Raw genomic sequence first — 22,351 nt, 5'->3', positions numbered from 1 at the left:
AAAGATTCTTCCAGATCGCCAACCTCCTCCCCCAGAGGATGAGGAAAACCATCAGGAGAGTGAACCAAAGCCTACTCCACCCTTTCCTGAGAGATTAACTGCCACCACACAACCGAACCCAGAAGAAGATGAGCTTTTGGGTGAGCTCAAACAGTTGTGTGTTAAAATCCCACTTCTCCAAGCCATCAAGGATGTGCCAATATATAACAAGCTGATTAAGGAGAAGTGTTTCAAACACCCAGGCAGACGGAAGAAAGATGCCTCAACTATCAACGTCATAGGACAACTGTCTGACCTTATGCTAGGACAAGTCATCTGCCCAAAATACCTAGATCCTGGAAGTCCTGTAGTAGATGTACACATCAATGGCACCATTATCCCCCACACCTTGATTGATCTGGGGGCAGCCATCAATGTGATGACCAGGGATACCATGCTTAAACTCAATCTTCAGGGTTCCTTGAGAAAGACTTCGACAGTACTGCAGTTAGCAGATCGCTCCACCGTGACTCCCGAAGGGATTGTGGAGGATGTCTTGGTCTCAATTGATTCTTGGGAATACCCTGCAGATTTCCTGGTCCTGCAACCAAAGGCCAAGCTTACTGGATATCCTCTCATCTTGGGGAGGCCTTGGTTAGCTACTGCAGATGCTTACATAAGTTGTCGGGCAGGGAACATGACCATCAAAAATGGTCCCATGTCCAAGCAGCTAGTCCTATACCCTCCTGCCCAACCTTCTTTAGAGCATGATTTACCACTCTGGTTGGAGGACGGAGAGGAAGACGAGGTGTACTCTGCACCTCTGTGCACCCTAGATACCGCTAGAAGAAATTCTCCTACCGAGGATGATTTAATTGAGACCCTGATCCAGAATCCACCTTCCAATGCACTATCTTTAGAGAAGTTGGTGGAGGATGCCCAAGCTAGCCCCTTAGTGGACCTTTGTACAACCAGCCCTGTAACTCCCAGAGTCAAAAGTGTGGAGTTCGGCCCTGAGAGAGCGTTAAAGATCAGCTCCTCTCTGTCTCCTTCCCAGGAGAAGGAGTTGTGTAGCCTATTGGCCAGCCACTTAGATGCTTTTGCTTGGAGCTATAAGGAGATGAAAGGAGTCCACCCCTCGGTCTGTACCCATCATATATACATCAAAGAGGATTGTAAACCAGTTAGGCAACCCCAGAGGAGAATGAATCCAGCCCTTAAGGACATTGTCAAGGAAGAATTGCAAAAACTGTTGGACGCCGGATTCATTTACCCCATCTCAGATAGTGAATGGGTGTCCCCTCTGGTGTTGGTTCCCAAGAAGAATGGGAAGTGGAGGATTTGTGTAGATTACCGGGAGCTGAACAAAGCTACCAAGAAGGACCATTTCCCTCTACCCTTCATAGATCAAGTGTTGGATGGACTGGCAGGAAAGAAGTTCTTCTCTTTCCTGGATGGGTTCAGCGGGTACAATCAAATCCAAATCAGCCCGGAAGACCAAGATAAGACCACCTTCACTTGTCCTTGGGGTACCTTTGCCTACCGAGTCCTTCCCTTTGGGCTATGCAATGCTCCTGCTACTTTTCAGAGAGCTGTCTTGAGCATCTTCTCAGAGTTGGTCCATGATGCAGTGGAAATCTACATGGATGACTTTACCCCTTATGGGGCCAACTTCCAGGAAGCATTGTCCAACTTGGGAAAGGTCCTAACCAAGTGCATCGAGATGAACTTGTCCCTTAGCCCTGAGAAATGTGAATTCCTAATGACTGAAGGGACAATGCTAGGCCATACCATTTCTTCTCAAGGATTGCAGGTGGATCCTAACAAAATTGCTCTCATCAAGAGGGTTTCGCCTCCTCAAAAAGTAAGGGATGTCCGGAGTTTCTTGGGATTAGCAGGATACTACCGGAGGTTCATTAAAGACTTCAACAAGTTAGCCTCACCATTGTTTGGTTTGTTGGCAAAAGATGTGGAGTTTAATTGGACTGACGATTGTCAGAAGAGTTTGAATGAATTAAAAGACAAGTTAGTGTCAGCTCCAATCCTAAGAGGTCCAAACTGGGCCCTACCTTTCCACATCCACACTGATGCCTCGAACAAAGCCATAGGTGCAGCCTTAGGACAAGTTGAGCAAAAACTTCCATATGCTATTTACTTCGTTAGCAAAAACTTGTCCAAAGCAGAGCTGAATTACACTGTAACCGAGAAGGAATTCTTAGCTGTGGTTCATGCACTGAACAAGTTCCGACATTACATTACTGGTTACCAGACTTTTGTACATACTGACCATGCTGCTATTAGATACTTGATGAATAAACCAGATGTGAATGCTCGTATTATTAGATGGTTACTTTTATTGCAGCAGTTTGATCTAACCATTGTTGATAAACCAGGAAAAGAAAATGTTGTTGCTGACTTCTTGTCTAGATTGGATTTGTCTGCAGATGAAGATGGGACGGTGGATGACCAGATGCCTGATGAGCATCTGTTTGCTATCTCAGTACTCTCTCCATGGTTTGCTGACATAGCAAACTACCTTGTTTCAGCTCAGTTTCCTCCGCACCTCTCTTCAAAAGAGAAGAGCAAAATCATCAGAAAGAGTGCCTCATTTACATGGATTGGGGGCAACGTGTTCAAGCTTGGCCCCGATCAGATCTTAAGGCGTTGTGTAAGGGAGGAGGAAGTCTTTGACATTCTCCTCACCTATCATGATGGTCCTTGTGGAGGACATTTTGCGGCAAAGAGAACTGCCTTCAAGATCCTGCAGGCAGGCTACTATTGGCCCACACTTCATCAAGATGTCAGAAGATATGTTAGCCAGTGTGACCAATGCCAAAGAATGGGGAAACCGACCCAAAGGGATGAGATGCCTCTCCAACCTCAAGTGACTCTCGAGCCATTTGAGAAGTGGGGCATGGACTTTGTGGGCCCAATCAATCCCTCTTCGAGGCAAAGATCCTACATCATAGTGTGTACTGACTACTTGACAAAGTGGGCAGAGACTAAAGCAATCAAAGCAGCAACTGAAGAAAAGGTGGTTGAGTTCTTAAGAGAGAACATCTTCTACAAGTTTGGCTACCCAAGAGAGCTGGTGACCGATCAAGGGAGCCAGTTCACCTCTAACTTGGTTGAAGATCTATTGGCTCATCACAAGATCAAGCATAGGACTTCCACCCCTTATCATCCTCAAGCCAATGGGCAGGTGGAAGTCACCAATAGAGCTCTAGAAGGGATCTTGACCAAAGTGGTAGACAGCAGCAGAAAAGACTGGGCAGATCGCCTAGTTGAAGCCACATGGGCTTACAACACCACTTGGAAGACCACCACCGGTTTCACACCTTATGAGCTGGTCTATGGGAAGAAAGCTTTGCTGTCCATTGAATTTGAGTATAACACTTTGAGGTTGGCAGCTCAGCTGGACCTAGATCTCAGCCATGCACAGCAAGAAAGGCTATTGCAGCTGAATGGACTGGATGAACACAACATGCAGGCCCTCCTTCACTCAGAGGTGGTTCAACTTCAGAGGAAGGTGTGGCATGACCAACATCTCCATGACAAGAAATTTCAGCCGGGAGATTGGGCTTTGTTGTATGATTCCAGATTCAAAGATTTCAAGGGGAAGTTGAGAACCAGATGGCTAGGACCATATGTGGTGGAACAGTGCCATGACAATGGATCTGTCCTCATTCGAACCATTGATGAGGAATCCATTCCCATGCTTGTAAATGGGCACCGATTGAAGATCTATAGAAGACCTCTCTCAAGACAAGAGTTTATCAGCACTATGGAGAAATCTGTTTTGGTCATAGAGAAGGGTTCTGCATCCACTTTGGGCATACCCTTAAGGATCTAAAACACAAAAAAAAAAAAAAAAAAAAGGAAAAAATAAAGATCCTTGGGTGAAAACCTCTCTGAGGCGCCCAAGGCAGGCAGTAGGGGTGAAAACCTCATTGAGGCGCTCCTATTGTCTTTCAAGAAAAAAGAGGAAAATAAAGATCCTTGGGTGAAAACCTCTCTGAGGCACCCAAGGCAGGCAGTGGGGGTGAAAACCTCATCGAGGCGCTCCTATTGTCTTTCTAAAAAAAAAAAAAAAAAAAAAGAAAAAAGAAAAAAGAAAAAAACAATCAGCACAATAAAAAGGTTTGCATGCAGATGTTCTATGGAGGAGAAGAAGCCTCTCCACTCCAAGCCAGGGGCCTTCATCATGCTAGCAAAGGATGTCATCAGCACCTCCTCCAAGAACAGCAATGTTTTTAAGGTATGTGCAGTTATTATCATGCTTTGGATCTTCTACAGGAGGATACAGTTTTTCTACAGGAACAGACAGTCTTCCTACAGGAAGACGTGGATCTTCTACAGGAAAGTGCCAAATTTCTACAGGAAGCTCTGTGTTCTACAGGAAACCTCCTGTAGAAGGTTACGATGGCCGAAATGTGTTTCAAATGAAGATCTAGCGACTGAGGAGTGGATTGAATGCATGCATGTCAATGATGGCACCCCTGAACATTGCCATTATCGTCCTCCACCACCCTCGTCGCCATGCAACCCAGATCCCTGCAGCAGCACACCAAAGTAATCAGTTCTCGTGAGAAAGCACCTGTCAAAGAGAAACTAAGCACCGAGAACCATACCACATCCATGTTGATACATCAGAAGTGCTGGGATCATGATCGAGAAGCCAGAACCGCCAGCATGCAGCATACACCCGAGAAGAAAGAACGGTGACAAGACCCCTCGCGGGGATCCTGTAACAGTTCGACCTGCTCAAGTGAAGACCGTTCACAGCACCGCCATCTGAGATCAAACACGGGCGCATGAACGCAGATCCATCCACTCCATCGCCAGCATCCTGTAACCACGAGCCTACAGGAATGTGCAGCCACATGCGGTAGGTGGATCCATCGCTAAAAAATCTGGAAATCATGTGCAGCCGCGCGCAGGTAAGTGTTCTAATCCTTCTCTCCATCAAACTGCATGATTATTACTTCGATTTGTTTTGCATGGCATAAAGGTGAATGGTTGAGCGGCCTAAAGGCCAGTGATGGGCCACGTCGGTTAGTAAAGGGATAGTCAGAGGACGAGGTGGCAGCCACGACGAGAGACACACGCAGCAAGCACGTGAAGATCAGTCCCGTCAACCGAGAAGTGAAGTTTAACCGAAAAGGGCGGCGGCAGATCTGTGGGAATGAATGCGGCAACAAACGAATGTGCAGGCGGATGAGGGGTGACGTCACCCAACGGTCCGGCGGGGACAGCTCACCCCCGCGCCACGAGCTGCGCCGATTCAAAATCTAATCGGCTCGATTAAGCGTGTATCTCCATCAACCTCACTTCAAAACTCGAGTAGATCCTCTGCTTACCTCTGCATGTTGACACGCCGAGCTCTCGGCTACCTGAACGCTAGTAAAGCACCTCTCGACCGCCAGCCAGCTAAAAGCTCTTCCCGAAGCCTGCACACTGCTCCTACAGGAACAGTTTCTACAGGAACGTCGTCCTACAGGAAGCAATTTCTACAGGCCCGCGGCTCTACAGGAAGGTGAAGTCTTCACGTAAAAAAGGTGGCAGAAAAGAGGTAACCCTGCAACTCCTTCCGCAATTGGTTTTTTAAAAGGTGGCAAGGCAATTAGTCACAGTGTGGTCATAAAAAAAATTTGGTTTGCCGTGCCTATACTATCGCTCCTACAGGATAGCTGTATAATCACACTGTGGTCTGAAAATTCATTGCATGTTCTGTCTTTAAGACCGAATTTCCTGTGTATCCACCACCTCGGGTACAAACACTGTGTTCATCATGCCTGGCGGGTTTATCAGGCGAGAGCCCACTAATTCAAATGCATTAAGGAGAAACCCGGCAGTGGTTGAGCTCTTCACTAGAGCACAATGGATGCCTTTCTGTGATAAACTACAGGGCTACGATGAGGAAGTAGCCGAGGAATTTTTGCAGGCTCTGCAGCCTAAATCACAGACGTTGGCCACGGTAACCTTCAGAGGTCTCAGCCTCAAAATCACCCCCGAGCATATCAGTCGGATTACAGAGTTGCCCATGGGTCTGCCGTGGGACAAAGAAGAGCGGAAGCAGAGCCAGCAAGCAAAGAAGGAGTTCTTCCCACCGGAAGAGTCATTCACCGAAGACAAAAATGGAGTCAAAAGGGCAAGCCTGTTGCCGCCATGGAACGAAGTCAGTCTACAAATTATGAAATATATCACCTGTGAGGGCCGATATAGCATTGTATATGCGTATCACTTCAGGCTGCTTAACGAACTAAGACACCAGATTGACCTCCCTGCAGCACAGAGGTTGAGCATTCCTTACTTTCTACTACAATCCTTAATGGAGTGTTCCACCAAGCTCAAGGACGGAATTCCGGACCAGATAGCCCACCATGGGCTAGTCAAGCTCCTCGTGGAGGATGCTCTCCGCTCATATAAAGTTCCCCTCGCTTGGGAATCATTTAGGAACTTATCAAGAACGGGGAACATAAAAATGTTGCTTGAAGAAGCGGAATCCTCTAACGGAGAAGAAGACGAGCCGGCAGCCGGGAGTAAGAAAGGAAAAAGCCAAAAAGTTCCGGCTCCAGCACAGAAAAAGGAACGAAAGAAGAAGGAGGAGGGAGAAGATGACAAAGTCAAAGAGGACACCCTCATCCTATCAGCAAGAGAACAGAGGTTGAAGAGCAGGGCAGTCAAAGCTGAGGTGGCCCCTGCCAGCCCAAGCACCTCGTCAGCTTCTGCAGTCAAAGCCAAACGCAAAAGCCACGCAACAAGGCAAGAGAAGGTGGTGAGAATTGTATCTGCAGGAACGCAATCACAGGTTTCTACAGGAAGCCCGAAAACGCAAACTCAGGCTTCTACAGGAAACCCGAAAACAAAGGCAAAGGTTTCTACAGGAAGCCCGAAGATCAGTAAGGAGCAGGCTTCTACAGGAAGCCCAAGAGCAACGACCAAGGCTTCTACAGGAAGCCCGGAAATTGCTGGGAAACACGCTTCTACAGGAGGCCCAAAGATGGAGATAAAGGCTTCTACAGGAAGCCCGACAGTACAACCACAGGCTTCTAAAGGAAGCCCGAAGACAGAGACAGGGGCTCCTACAAGAATCACTAGGTTGGAAAGAGGGGTTCCTACAAGAGGCCCGAAGGTCATTGAAAAACAGCCTCCTCTAGAGAGCCCGAAGACAAAGAAGGAATCTTCTACAGGAGGCCCGAAAGCGGGCAAAGCAGGGTCTTCCACAGGAAGCCTGAAATTTAAAAAGGAGGGACCCTCTACAAGGAGCTCCGAGAAAGAAAAACACAAGAAAGAGAAGGTTGACATCCTCGATAAGGAGGCAGCAGCGGCACTGGCTGTCCTCAGCACTCCTCCAAAACCGAAAGAGAAAAGGGAGAGGGAGACCCCTCTGCCACCTGAAGCCACGAGAAGCAAGAGGATGTCCCCAAGCAAGCCACAGCCTTCACCCAGTGGCCATACCACTTCAGGGGATGTACCTACTTCACCCATTGCAAGAACCCCCTCTAAACAATCAGCTACCCCCGAAAAAGGGAGCCCAAAAATAACTTCCTGGACACGAAAGATAGGCCAGTCGCCTTCTGAAGCCCGACTCAAGGAAATAGAAAAAGGGAAGGAAGCATCACCCTCATCACCATCAGGGGCAGAAAAGGCAGGACCATCAAAAGCAGAAAAGAAACAGCCTGTTCCGGTCCCGAGTCCTCGGCCAAGGACAAGGAGCAGGGGCAAGGTTGCTCAAGGATGAGCAAATGGTTCAGCTGGGGGGTGATGATGAGCCCCAATTTTGGTACAATTTGGGCTCATTTTTGGCCTATTTTGCTTGCTCAAACCATTCATTTTTATTGTTTATGCATACACTTCTTAGTTTATTCATGTTGTTTGTAGGAGAAAGGATAGGCACTTTATCCACGTAGCTAATGCATTGTGATTCCAGGTTTTGGCATTAAAAGGGAGCAAAAGACAACGAAAAGGTGGCAAGGAGACAACGAGTTGGCATTGCTGACATAAGGAGAGGTTGTCCATGGTTTTGGGGGACATTCCTCGTGATCCTCACCAAGAACTCCGAGCCCACTTCAGCCTCCCTCCGAGCTTAATACACGGCCAGCTGTTCTACAGGAACAGTAGTTCAAAACTGCTCTACAGGAAACAGCATTTATGACCATCCTACAGGATCAGCAGTTAAACTATAGATTGAACAGCCGAGCTCCTAGAATCATGGATATCTGTTGGAGCATCGTTTTGTATAAGTATAGAAGCCTTAGCCTTGGTTAGGTTGTTGAAACTCTCGTATTACTATTGTAATTTTGGAGCACAGCTCAAGTTTCGTTCTCTTTTGTAAGCCAATTTGGCATGTTATCAGATTATGAATAAAGAAGGCCACTTTTGAGTTAGTTCTGAGTTTTCTCAAGGAGCTATAGCTCTCAGGTGAGGGCCCAACTTGAGAGCCATAGTCCTCCTCCGTGTTGTAATGCATTTACCATTAGTTCCAGCACTTGAGTTTGTTTAGTTTCTTATGCAATTCGGATTTCCAGCTTGTTGGTTTAGTTGTTTCCATTAGCATAGATAGGACTGGTATGATGCTTTGCTTTCAGTATTCGAGTTTGATAGGTTGGTAGAATAAATCTCTTGGAGCTCCATCAAAAACAGGTTGCAAAAGGCTCACTGCCATCTCACCGTTGGGATTGGGGTGTAGACCATGATCAGCCACCAAAAAAAGAATAGCAGTCGTTTCATCTCCACGCAAGTTGCTACATGAACGTTTTTATTGAAAATCCATTCATATATTCTCGACATTGATCCATACTGCACTCTCACGCATTAGTTTCATTCCTTGTTTTCCATTTCGGATTTGTAGGTTTCATGGCATAATAGGTTAATGAATCTCTTGTTTTGATGCACAGGTCATTTGTTTCATTTACACTGCTCTTTCTCAAGCCACTTCCTTCGTCGTTTTCTCCATCCACCTGCAAGTTCTATTCATCCTCTACCTCACTCACTTGCCCTCCAACTCTCTCATTCCACGTACCGCTCCATTTCCTTCACTCTCGTTGATTTCACCCTTCCAAAACATCAACCCATTGCATGCACCCTTCCTTCGTCTGACTTGCCATTTCCTAAGACATCATTAGGTCCATCTCCATCTCCCTTAGCCTCCCACACCACTCCAACACTCCATCCACTCCTAAAATCTCCACGACCAACCATCCTGTAGACGTGCACAGCCATCCTGTAGAAAACAGAGTATCCTGTAGAATTCCCAGCAGCCTTCCTGTAGGAGGCCATTCACTTCGTTGCCGAGCTTCTGAACGTGAGGGACCTCTGTGGATGGGTGCTGAGGATCCTTAGGAACCTCTCCAAGCCTCCCCAACCTGTCCCACACTTTCCTTCCATCTCCATCCCACCTGCACAATCAAACCCTAGTTAGGCCAAGGTCACAATCATTCCACACACTTAAAGGAAAAACACAAAAACACATTTCTCATGATGCCAGTAGCTTAGACCCATGCATTCATACTTGTTAGAGGCAATGACAGCATTCATAAGAGTTGCACCCACATTCTTTGCATTATAGAGGATAGACTAGTTAAATTAGGGTTTCATAGATTTACATGCTTTAAGTTGCTTTTGATTCAGTTTGTCAAGTAGAGCAGCCTTTCTTTGAAGTTAACTTTCGTCCATCATTGATAAAGCTTCTTCTGTGAGCCTATAGAAGTTGGCTTAAGCCCTAGCGGACTTGTGCCAGCTGACCAAGTGACAGCTGCGACAAGGGCTAGTACTTGTGCATACAGCACCGTCGCTTCCAAGTTTGTACGAACTACCGGGTTGATAAAATTAAGAGACAGGAAGCCCCAGGAGTTGTAGAATTATTGCTACAATACTGGAGCTCACCACACATCTCTAAAAGGGCCACACAAGCCTACTTCAAGTAATTCAAAAAACTTCCACCATTCAAGAGTTCTTCAATGAATTTTGTATCACTTTCCTTCTGATGTTTTATGAAGAATCTTTTCTATAAGTCCTCCCTTTCTAATTAAAGATTTAACTATGAATACCGAATATTTATCATAGGTATCATATTTTAATGATTACTTCTACATACAACATTCTATAATAAATGAATTTATAGCTAGGAGCCAAACAAAATTACTCATTGTTTCAACTCATCGTTACAATATTTTATAATAATCGAGCACAAAAATAATCATGAAACATGGAAAAATAATTTCATTTTATTAATAGAGAAATATATACACTTATTTGTTTCACTTAAGCTCGTTGGAAACTAAAGAAAGAATGGAGAGCCACTCTCCACCAAACTATAGGATTAGATACACTACAATAATTATTGTAGCTGATCAACCCCAAGATAGATTCGATGTATTGAGAGGAAGTCTCACTCAAGGTTCAACAAGATTTAATTCAAGGTAGAGAACATGAATTTTCTTAATCCCTTTTTTACATATATTCAAGAAACTTCCTCAACAACTCCATCCAACCGTCTAGCTTGGATTGATGAATTCATCACTGACTTCCCTAATGAATCAACTAGTTGAAAACTCTGCGTGGGTTCTTGTGTCTTAGAAGGATTTTTGTGTTTCCTTTTGCTCAAAGTCAGAATATTAGAATATGCACATGGTTATGGATTCCTTTCATAGGTTACTCAGGTTGACACACATGACACTCTGCAAGTTGCATGCCACACAATCTCTACTCATTTACATTCCACTTCTTAGATCCTCTCCCACATGCACACCACCATTTTCTTTTCTAACTCTACATACTCTACTAGTATGAAAGTTAAAGCTCCTTCCTTGAACTATTTGGTCAATTTTAATTCTCCCAAATGAGTATGTATCTCATACCTTTGGAGTAGTTCAGTACGACTGCTAGTCCTTCTCATTATTGTTGGAAGTTGGGTAGTTCAACTACCATGTCACAGATTAGAACATTTAATTAAGATAATATATGAAACTTCCCCAAATCCCCCTAACAAATTCCTCTCTCAAGCATCAAGATCTATGTTGGATGATTTTTCTTTAGCTTTAGAAATATATCAAATAAGGATGAATATTTATATCAATTGCAATCTAGAAAAACATTTAGTCTTCCCAACGTTATCAGTCTTAATTACATATTAACAAATTTTGGGGTTAAAACGGGTGTCACTAGGCTTAACCTTAAACTTTACCATTCACAAAATACTCATGCAAGAGAAAGTTGAGAATCAAAGGCACCTTCATTTTAACAAAATTAATTTGATCTCATCTTAGAGGATTGAAATAGGTATTTAAACCTCTCAATTTATCAAGAGAACATCAAATACCTCTATCATAATTTTATCGCAGCCCTCTTTGCTTCCATTAACAAGTTCTCTATCATGGTGTCATGTAAAAAGAATAATATATCAACCAACCCTTGGTATGATAATGATTTTAAGGTTACTAGAGAAGTAATTAGGGGTGCTTCTATTGAATCTTTAAAGTTTGATAAGATAAATATGTACAAAACCCTTATTAAAAGAAAGAAAATGTGTTATATAAATAGAAAGCAAGAGTATTTGATGCACCTATCCAAATTAGACCCTAGGAAGTTTTGGAGTAAAATTCTAATTCATAAAACTAAAGATAATAACATGACTTCCTTAAAGAACTAGAGTTCCTATATTATAAATCTTTATGAATACACTAACGCTATGGAGACCATGTCGAATGTTCATATAGAGGATGAAATATTTCTCATGAAGATATAGAATTTGGGGTTAAGCAACTCGTAATTAGGAAAAGAAAGGACATTTAAGACTACCAAGCTAAAATTTTAAAGCAGGGGGGCCTATCCTCATCCCTCACATACACAAGCTCTTCAATTTGGTAGTGAAGCAAGGATTCCCTAAGTTTTGGACACAATGTGTTATTGCACCTATATTTAAAAGCAGGGATAAAAGCATTCTCTATAATCATATGACCATTATGACTATCACTATTTTATATAATCTGTAGGGAATTATTTTGGAAAGCAACATTAGCCAATGGATGGAAAGCCATGATAAAAGAGCTAAAGGAAAAACCAGATTTAGGAGATATCATTTAATTGTGGACCACCTTTTTACTCTCAAGATCATTATGAAAGAGTGTTGCAATAATAAAACCAATATCCTTTTTTGTTCATTAATTAAAAAAAGGATTATGACACTATCCCCGAGAAAAGATAAATGTTCCTCTTAAGTTGAGGGTCGCTATGACAAGGTTGTATGAGAATGTTATTGCTAAGTTAGGACCATTAAGGGTTGGTTGGAAGATATTAACTGCAATATCAGACTCAAGCAAGGGTGTCCCTTGTCCCCTTCCCTTTTTGGAATATACATTGATACATTAGAAGAGTGTTTGGAAGAAGTGGGTTGTGTCGGCCCCAATCTCAATAATATAGTCATCATTGTTCTTATTTATGATGACGATATTATTATTTTGGTTAGGAGTCCTTATGGTCTTGGAAAGCAATTCAAAATCATCCAAGATTTTTGTTCAAATATGGGCATGACTATCATATCGACAAAACAAAAGTTACTAACAAAACAAGTCATGATAATTAAATCTAGAAAGATCACATATGATGCTTGACAACAACAACTTAGAGATATTTGCTTTATACAAATATCTTGTAATTGATATCCGTCACAAACTCAATTGGGATTATAACATTGAGAAAAAGATAAATAGAGGATAGAAGGTTTATTATGGACTTGAAAACAATTGTAAGTCAAAAGATCTTTGGATGTGGGATAAAAAAACTCCTCTTCCAGACTCTTGTCACCATTGTTATCTTATATGGATGTGAGGTTTAGGGATGCAATATCTCCAAAGAGTCATGGAAGAAGGTAGAATATATCCAAAATCAGTTTATGACCTATAATCTAAATATTAATGAAACTCACCATCTCCTATGCTCCTCATTAAAGAAAACTTCCCCCCCCATTAAAAGCATGACTATGAATAGGTATCTTATGTATGAGAAGAGGTTAACAACATGGAAGACAAAAGGGTTCCTAAAATCACTTCTAACTCTAGGAAAAACCACCTTCGAGTCAAGTTGGGATGACACAAGGATGCCCACTCTTGGCTAGATTGTTGGGGGATAAAGGAGGAGATCATTTTGTCGAATAAGGATAATGTTAAAAATATTATTACATCAAAATTTAAAGAGAAATTGTGGGGTGAAAAAGAGTTAGGGAAAAAAGAAACTATAATATTAAGAAGATGATCAATCTAAATTTTGAAAGTCAAAAGTATCTCTTTATCTTGACCAGTGCAAAGAAGAAAATAAGTGTTGCTAAAATAAGAACCAATTCTCATGATCTTCATAGTGAAAATGAGTGTTGGTCAATTCTCAAAACACCATGTGATGAAAGAGTTTGTCACCTTCGCGACACTAAGATGGTTGAAGATGAAAAACACTCTTAGATTATCTAGCTTATACTAAGATTGAATCTAAAAATTTATATATTTGTCACACTATTGACATTCTTGATCTTTTAACTCAACAAAACTATAGAGATTTTGAAAAAAATCTCTTAATGCTTTTCGAACATAAAAATAAAATTTTAATTAATTTCTTACCTTCTTAAAATCCAATAAACCATATTAATTTTTAATAGAAATCATCATAAATATTAATTTATTGTTATAAAATAATTTATTTTGTACACTTAATTTTATTTATTTATTTACTTAATAATATTTCTTTTCCCACGTATTTATGGTGAATTTACTTTATCTTTTGTTAGTCAATTTACTTTAATATTTTTTTTCCTTACAAAACAAGTTGGTAAACCACAATTAATCAAAGTTTGGTAAACTACAATTAATCAAAGTTTTAATCATTTAACTGTGAACATAACTCTTACCTAATTTAAACAAATTTTGATGTAAAAGGATATATTTCTCCACTAGTCAACTTATTTCTAGAAAACACCTTTACCATACTTTATTTTTCCCAATTACATTCTTCAAATAAAATACAGCATAGGGATCAGTAGTCAAAAATACTTTGGAATCTAGTGGAAAAGCAGTGTAAGATCCGAGACTCAAAGCATCAATAAAATAATCTTGGCTTCAAAAAGGCATTTAGTATTTGAATAAAATAAATGTGAGGGCTCAAACGCCACCACATTCCATGTGTTCACTTGCTAATGGCCACCATGCCACATATAATGCTTGTGTATCACGTCAGGTTACACGTAGCACCCTGACATTATCGTGCGTGGAACGCTATGTTACACGTGGCACAAAGAGCAAAGCAAAGTAAACAAGGAGTTGCCTTCCCTACTTAAGACACAAGGAGTGGTTGGATACCAAATTGTAACAACTTGTTAGGTTAGAATTATATGATGTGGACTCATAAGGAACCTAACAATTCTATTTTGAGAATGGCATTCTACCAACTCGTTGTTGACTAATTGTCATAAAATCAAGAAATTTTAAAATAAGAAAAATCTCAATTTCTTGTATAGTTTTTAAGTTTTAAAGAAATTGTTTAAAAGTGAGATTTCTTTTTCGAAAATTTTACGTTTGTTTTATTTAATTTGGGTAGAATTTTAGAAGGATTTATTGAAATTTGTGTAGAATTTTATGAGAATTTACTGAAATCACAAGTTTGACAAATAAATTTTTCACAATCAAAGTGTTCCAATTTTTTTTTGAAAATATTAAATCTATACTAATTTAAATAATACAAATCACGATAACACCACAAATTTTAACTAAAAATTCAAAAAAATTTCTCATATTAAACAACTCCATTTTTAAACCCTTAATTTGACATTCAAAAGCACTTTTTTATTTAAAAAATTCTCACATAGAAAGCACAAAATAATGCATTTTATTAACAATAATTAATCCTATTAAATGTAATAAAATATGATAAAATTATAATAAAATATGATAAAATTATTTATAAAAATATATTTTGTGCATAAAATTCTTTGAGTAGACGTCAACGTCCACCGGAAAAGCAAATTCCATGGTAAATTCAAAGGCGTGATATACGCTAGCCAAATTATTTTTTTATCGACATTTTTGCATTTTTAAATTATTTAACTTTAACACTCTAATTCTTTATATCAAAATTTTACTCTCGTTGATTTACAAATACAATTTAAATTTTTTTTATAACTTAAATATAACTGTAATATAATTATTATATTATTCTATTTTTTATTATAGTTTTTAATTCATTTTATTTAAAATTTAATAAATATGGATTAAAATTACAAATTTGAATTATATAATTTATAATTTTTTTTTCGGAGAGAAAAAACCAGATAGATTATATTAAGAGAATATAATGAAACACATATACATAGTCAGATATTCATGCCTGGATGAACCTCAGCGTTCCTTAAAAGAAATAAGAAAGAGAGAAATGCAGATAATGGATGATGCATCCCAAACCGGCTGAAACAAATAATATGACATATAATCCTTATGAAGGATGCAGGAACGACAAAATGTTCATATGCAAAACAGCCCAACGAAAGCCAAGACTGTAGAAAGAAAATGAAATCAAAAATGTCATCATCAAAACCTGTAGGAAAAAATCCCTACAAGACAGGGGTGATTGAACATTCAGTAATTCGCATCAGTATGGATGTAAGAGGGGCTCTGTGATCTTGAAAAATACAATCATTCCTCCATTTCCATAGTAGCCAGACAACCGTTACAAACAAGGAGGGCAGAGGAATACTTTGCTCACTCCACCACTTGTAGCCCTCCTGTACAGAAGCAAAAACTCGGTAAGGGAAACAAAAAGATAAAGACAATTCATACCAGATTTGTAGAGAGTTGGCGCATTGAAAGAACATGTGAGCATTTGTCTCGTGATCTGAGTGGCACATGGAACAGCAGAAGCAAAAACTCGGTAAGGGAAACAAAAAGATAAAGACAATTCATACCAGATTTGTAGAGAGTTGGCGCATTGAAAGAACATGTGAGCATTTGTCTCGTGATCTGAGTGGCACATGGAACAGCGGCCCGGACCATTCTAGCCCCTCTTTTGAAGAACCTCCCAAGAGAGATTTCTGTTGGAGAAGACCAACCAGGAAAATAGAATCATTTTGAGCGGGCATGTCACTTTCCATAGTGATAGAGGAAACAATGAAACAGAGCCAGCAGTGGGACCATCAATCATTGCATTGTAAATGCCTTTGACCCGAATCGACTGAGTTGAGTTCTTTATAGTCCATACCAATTTATTTTTATTACCTGAGCGCTGAAAGCCTTTGCTTGATAAGTTCAGGATCACCGAAGCCCATAATGATCTCATGTGAGAGGGGAGCAATATATAATTTATAATTTATATATTTATATAATTTTTAAAATTATTTATATTACAATCTCGCCTATAATTATACCACCTAATTTCCAATCCAAAAACTTAATTAAATATATCAATCTCACCCATAATTATATCATCCAAATTCCAATTAAAAATACCCAAATATAAAAATTTAGCTAACAATTATAGCATCCAAAATTCCAGTTAAAAAAGAACCACTCCAAAAATAGTTAGACACCGCCATTTATAATCAGTTAGAGAAGGATACACAAAAATCGATAAAATTACGCCGAGGTTACTTAAGCAGCGCGCAATTTAGACCCGACGCTGATTGGCAGCAAGCATCTTCTTTGCCTTGCATGCCTCGCTTTGATTTTGTTCACTTTTTTATGCGCAATCCTCGCACATGTGCCGAAGAAGATGAAACTGTTATGGAGTCACCTGAAGTTGTAGCTGGAGGAACAGAGCTGTGGCAGTCTGACAAGAATATTGGTGCTGTCAAAGATCCAGAAATAATGTCCAGGAAAGGCAGAAGTACTAAGGAAACATTAAAATACAATGATTTCCCTGAGTACAAATTATTAGAGGAATCAGATGGATCGGTCTCTGTCAGAATTAGCGACAGATCTTATTCTGGGCTACATATTCTTAGACTTCTTGCCTTTATGCTTTTCACCATTGCTGCTGCAACAGTCGTCCGCGTGATCTTCCAAGGTAAGTTATTAACTTCTTATGCAGAGCAATTCTTGAATATTGATCCGTACACTGTAACAAGTACTCAATACATGTCAGAAGCTAAACTGAAATTCCTGGTTAATTCTTGGGAGGTAGCAAGAAATCAGTTATTAGGTCACTTTAACAAAGTTTGAGTCAGGGGCTCAATTTGGGGGCGTAGATTCTTGATGTATGTACATCATTTTTGTGTAGTTTTGATTAACTGGGGCGTTTATTAAAGATGAACAGCAGTTGAATATCTTCTTGAATTGCTGCTTTCTTCTTGGTTTTGCAGTTACATTATACAGGGTTAAGACTGAGACAAGGTTAACTGGTTTTCCTCTGTTTTTATATGGAAGTCTGCAAGAAAGTTTAATGGACAAAGAACCGGACGATTATACAGTACAGGCAGGAATTAGAGAGAACTATGCCCTAATGGAAAACCCAAGCGTGAAGCAAACCCATGGGATTTCTTTCATTCAAGACATCGTTCTTCTTCCAGAAGAAATCCTCTTCTTAGTTCGCCTGCCTTCTGCAGATTCCAAACTGATATCCCACAAATCATTACTCAGCTGTTCATTCTCGCCAGAAATCAATACAACAGTTAATGGCATCGATTATTTGCAATTTGGATCTTCCACCCAACCACGAGCTGCAGTCAGATGCCAGCCGCCCCCACCAGACACCCACTGGTCTGCAACATCAGTTGCCCTGGTGGGCACCTCTAATTATAGCTCAGATTTACCAGACATCACAACTAAATTGGGTTCTATTGATTATTCCATCCCCATCAAATGGGATTATATGGTATATGAGAGTTTTGCTACAGACGAGGATATTGTTCTATTTGCCAAAGGGATTAACAATAGACAGGGACTCAACATTGAGCCCAAATATCTACGCTGCATATTCAATAATACCATTGAAACTAGGGTCACACTCTCTGCACAAGAAATCTTTAGATGTGAGCATCCCAGTGAACCAAGTCGTTATGACCTCATTGGCTCCAAAATCACTCTTGGAATTCGTGGGAAATCAATCCCTTCAGTTGCTTATTATGAAATCCCACCAACTTATGATTTAAACAAAACAGATCATGATGTAGAGAAAATGAATTTATGTGCCTGCACCATGGTGTTCAACGTTGCAAAATACATAAGAGAATGGGTTATCTACCATTCCCATCTGGGTGTAAAACACTTCTTTCTGTATGATAACAACAGTGAAGACAATCTGGAAGAAACTCTTGCAGGGTTATCATCAGAAAAATACATGATAAAAAAGCATCCATGGCCATGGGCCAAGACACAGGAATCTGGATTCTCACACTGTGCTCTCATGGCTAAAGACAAGTGCCAATGGATGATGTACACAGACGTGGATGAATTTGTATTCTCTCCTTCATGGCTGAAGCAACTCAAACCCAAAGTCAATCTGGAGTACCCATTAATGAATTCTACATCAGAAGCAGCTTTGTGGCAATTAGTGACAAATCTCAGTACAGTGCGTAAACGAGGGGCTGCAATGATAGGGCAAATCTCTATGAGATGCAGAAACTTTGGGCCTTCGGGCCTTCATGAACACCCTCAGAAAGGGGTTACTCAAGGGTACACTTGCAGGGAAAAGCAGGAGAAGCGCTACAAATCCATACTTCTTCTAGAAGCTGCTTCTCCTTCGTTACTCAATGTAATACATCGCTTCCAGCTGAAGAAGAGATACAGAACAGTGTATCTGAATGCCTCCAAGGCAGTGATCAATCACTACAAATACCAGGCTTGGAGTGAGTTCAAGGCTAAGTTTCGGAGGAGGGTGTCTGCCTATGTTGTGGATTGGAAGGATTCTAGGAATCCCAGGTCCCAAGATCGAACTCCAGGACTTGGTAACAGGGCCATCAAACCCCATGGATGGGAGAATATGTTCTGCGAGGTGAATGACACTGCATTGAAAGAATATGCAGAGGGAGTCTTTTCCCTGAATGATGAAGAAGAAACAGGTTACAACTTAGAATGGCAATGAATGGTAAATGTAATCCAGTGGTGCATTTTTTTATGTATAGATATCTCGATTCTTTGTAAATATGATTACATCTGTGCATTTTGTATGTACAGATATCTCGATTCTTTGTATATTTGAGTTAGTGGATCAATAAAGAATGGCGGATTTTGGAAGTTGGGTATTCCTGCATCATGGAATATATAGACCTGTATCTTTCAGATGAGAAACTTAGATGTAAAGGAAAAGGCATTTATTAGTTGGAATGTAACAAATTGTTAGATAATTGTTGTGACTGAATTCAATTTTGAATCATCTGTAAAGCCGAACATCACAATTATTTCTTACTGGTGAACAGTGCTTAGAAGAACATGTGGTTACGTGATCAAAATTCTTAGCATCTCCTCTTTTTAAGTTCTAGATCCATTTTAATTGGGTACTAAATCCATTTTCAAATTCGAGCTAATCTTTTAAATCTATCTGAATCGATGTTTCAGACTTTTAATACAGATTTGGCGACCTGATTATAGAACGGTCTAGCATGGTTGATATAATTTTTTAATTACAATTCTATATATTTTAATTAAGATTGTAAATATTGAATCACAACGGTCTAGCATGGTTGATATAATTTTTTAATTACAATTCTATATATTTTAATTAAGATTGTAAATATTGAATCACATAGTGTAGAAAAAGAGTGTCAAATATATATTAAAGGGAAGCTATCGTACTTAGGCTTAAACCTATATAAGGGAAACAATCGTACTTTGGGCTTAAACCTATATGAGTGGTTTATTCTGGTGGTGAGGTTACGAATGCAAGTTTTTATTTTTTATTTTTTTAATTATTAATTGAGTAAGTTAGGGTTGAAATGTATATACAATTATGTAAGATTTTGTAATGTTTTTTGAGATCATTTTTATGCCTTACAATTAGTTTCCATCTTCAACTTCATTACATGAAATTTGTTTCTTTTATTTCCAGAGATTAAATTTCCCGCACAATATTGATTTATATTTTATAAGTACATATATAATACACATATAATTAATATTAAAAAAATGTGATGAAAAATAATTGTATCTATCATTATCCTAAAAGCGAGCAAAAATACTATACAATCGAAAAAAATTGACCTTAAGCCACACCATTGTCGAATAAAAATTAGTTAATATTGAAGTGATTATTTGATACAAGACTCTACTTTGCCTTTCTCTTCTCCAATATTATGTTTTTTCACTCCCTAATTGTCACTTTTGAAAAACACGTGAAATTGTGAATTTTGAAAACACATGAAATCGCCACTTGAGTGGTTTGTGAAGAGGTTTCAAGAAGTTCTTTGTGAAGGGGTTGATGCTCCTCTTCTTATTCCTATTGCCACTAGGTCTAAATTTTGTGTAATTTTGTTTATCGGGAAGTTTATGAGTTTATGGTTATTATCACAATTTATAATGTTATATATTTAAAAGATTTGGAATGGGTGAAAGTATGCAGATGGGTTGCACTTTTTGGTGAGAGAGTGTGTTTGGGTGGAAAATAAAGATGGTTCGATCGAGCTCCGCTAAAAAAATAGCTTGATCGAGAGTTAAAAACAAATCCTTGATTCAAATATAACACTCAATCAAACCATTTTTTTTATTAAATACCACTCGTGGTCTGCACTAAAAAAATAGCTTGATTCGAGAGTTAAAAACAAACCCTTGATCCAGATATAACACTCTATCGAACCATATTTTTTTTATTAAATACCACTCGTGGTCTGCGCAAATGGCACATAAACTGTGGGTAATTTCAGAGCTCCAGCTCCACGGAGAATGGGATGGTAGCTCGGCTGAGAGTATTAGAGCTTGATCTAGCAATTGAAGCATGGAATGTTCAAATCAATCTCGCCAACAAACTCCAACAAAGGTAGGTATTCTATCTTTTTCATCTTTTTGATTTTTTTGTTGTTGCAAAATTAAACAAAAAATCAACCATGTACAAAAACCATAAAAACCAATTAATTAAAAAAAATAAAACCATACAAAAACCATTAAAACCACAAAAAAGACCCTTCAAAACAACTTAGAAAACCACAAAACCAACCTAGAAAACACTTAAACCACAAAAATAATACTATAATTTAGGTTTTAAATATTTTTTCTTACTTGCAATGTTTTGTTTATAAATGCATATTTTCTGATTTTGAATGTTAAAAACATTTTTGTTCTAATTATTTTAGGTTTTAAAGGTTTACTTTAGGAATTTTGTAAAATAATTTTTCTATTTTTTTTTTAATTTTTATTTAAAATACATTTTAAATCTTTAACAAATTTAATCTAAACAATAAAACTTTAACCAATAAATAAGTAAATTAAGAACTTGAGATTAACATGATGAATATAATTACTTGTAGTGAACCTCTATTTATAGAATAAAATATTTTATTTTATTATTTCAAATTTAAATTAATTTATATTTTAAATAATAAATATAAGATGATTCTAGTTTTAAAATTAAAATATTAATCTTTAAAATTAAAAGTTTATATATATATATATATATATATATATATATAACTAAAAATTATATAACATCATGTTATTATAGGTAACAAAACATTGAACTTAATTATATATAATTATAACATAACATACACACACATATATCATAATTATATTTAACTATAACATCACATAGCTATATATTATAATTCTATATAAAAAATATAATAACATAGTTTTATAACTATGTTAACATCATCATCATCATTATTATATATATATGTGTGTGTGTGGGGGGTTAATCATATAATATAGTTCTATAATTAGTTAGTTCATAACATAAAGTTATTTAACATAACACATATATATATAAGATAACATGTAACCTAACTATATAACATAACACATAACCTAATTATGTAATTATATACTTGTTTAAATCTAACTATATATTTAATTATTATAAAATTATAACATATCACACAACTATATATATATATAACTATTTAACCTAACATAATTTGTTATTTAACATAACATAAATTATTTAATTTAACAAAACATATTTTTATAATTATTTAACATAAAACATACACATATAACATAACATAGCATAGCATGTAACATAATTATAATTATAAATATAACTATATATATTTAACTATTATATATATATATATATATATATATATATATAAAACATAGTTCATAACATGACATAATATAACATGTATGATGCATAACTATAACATAATATAACTATAATTATAACATTTAATATACACACACACATATATACATATATTCATATTTGTTCATATTTTAACACTGCATTATTGATAGATACATTAAAT

At 38.3% G+C, this 22,351-nt stretch overlaps 1 protein-coding gene across 1 annotated transcript; it reads left to right on the top strand.

Moving 5' to 3' along the window:
- Positions 1 to 16,621: 16,621 nt before the first annotated feature.
- Positions 16,622 to 19,342, top strand: LOC149159276 (glycosyltransferase family 92 protein At1g27200-like). The gene is made up of 2 exons (XM_089436435.1): positions 16,622 to 17,019; positions 17,315 to 19,342. The coding sequence occupies exons 1-2, from the start codon at positions 16,665 to 16,667 to the stop codon at positions 19,033 to 19,035; spliced, it is 2,076 nt and encodes a 691-aa protein (XP_089292561.1). The 5' UTR covers positions 16,622 to 16,664; the 3' UTR covers positions 19,036 to 19,342.
- Positions 19,343 to 22,351: the final 3,009 nt, after the last annotated feature.

Source organism: Pinus tabuliformis, chromosome 5_2 (genome assembly GCF_031772625.1).
Source record: "Pinus tabuliformis cultivar Carrire ecotype Pingquan chromosome 5_2, CPIR1, whole genome shotgun sequence".
NCBI classification, from domain to species: domain Eukaryota; kingdom Viridiplantae; phylum Streptophyta; class Pinopsida; order Pinales; family Pinaceae; genus Pinus; species Pinus tabuliformis.
This window is presented reverse-complemented; position numbering and strand designations above follow the sequence as displayed.

What these genes read in the sequence shown, in the direction of transcription:
- LOC149159276 (XM_089436435.1), top strand. Translation starts at nt 16,665, where the DNA reads ATGCCTCGCTTTGATTTTGTTCACTTTTTTATGCGCAATCCTCGCACA. An exon ending in CGTCCGCGTGATCTTCCAAG is followed by an intron (nt 17,020 to 17,314) that starts GTAAGTTATTAA and finishes TTGGTTTTGCAG; the next exon opens with TTACATTATACAGGGTTAAG.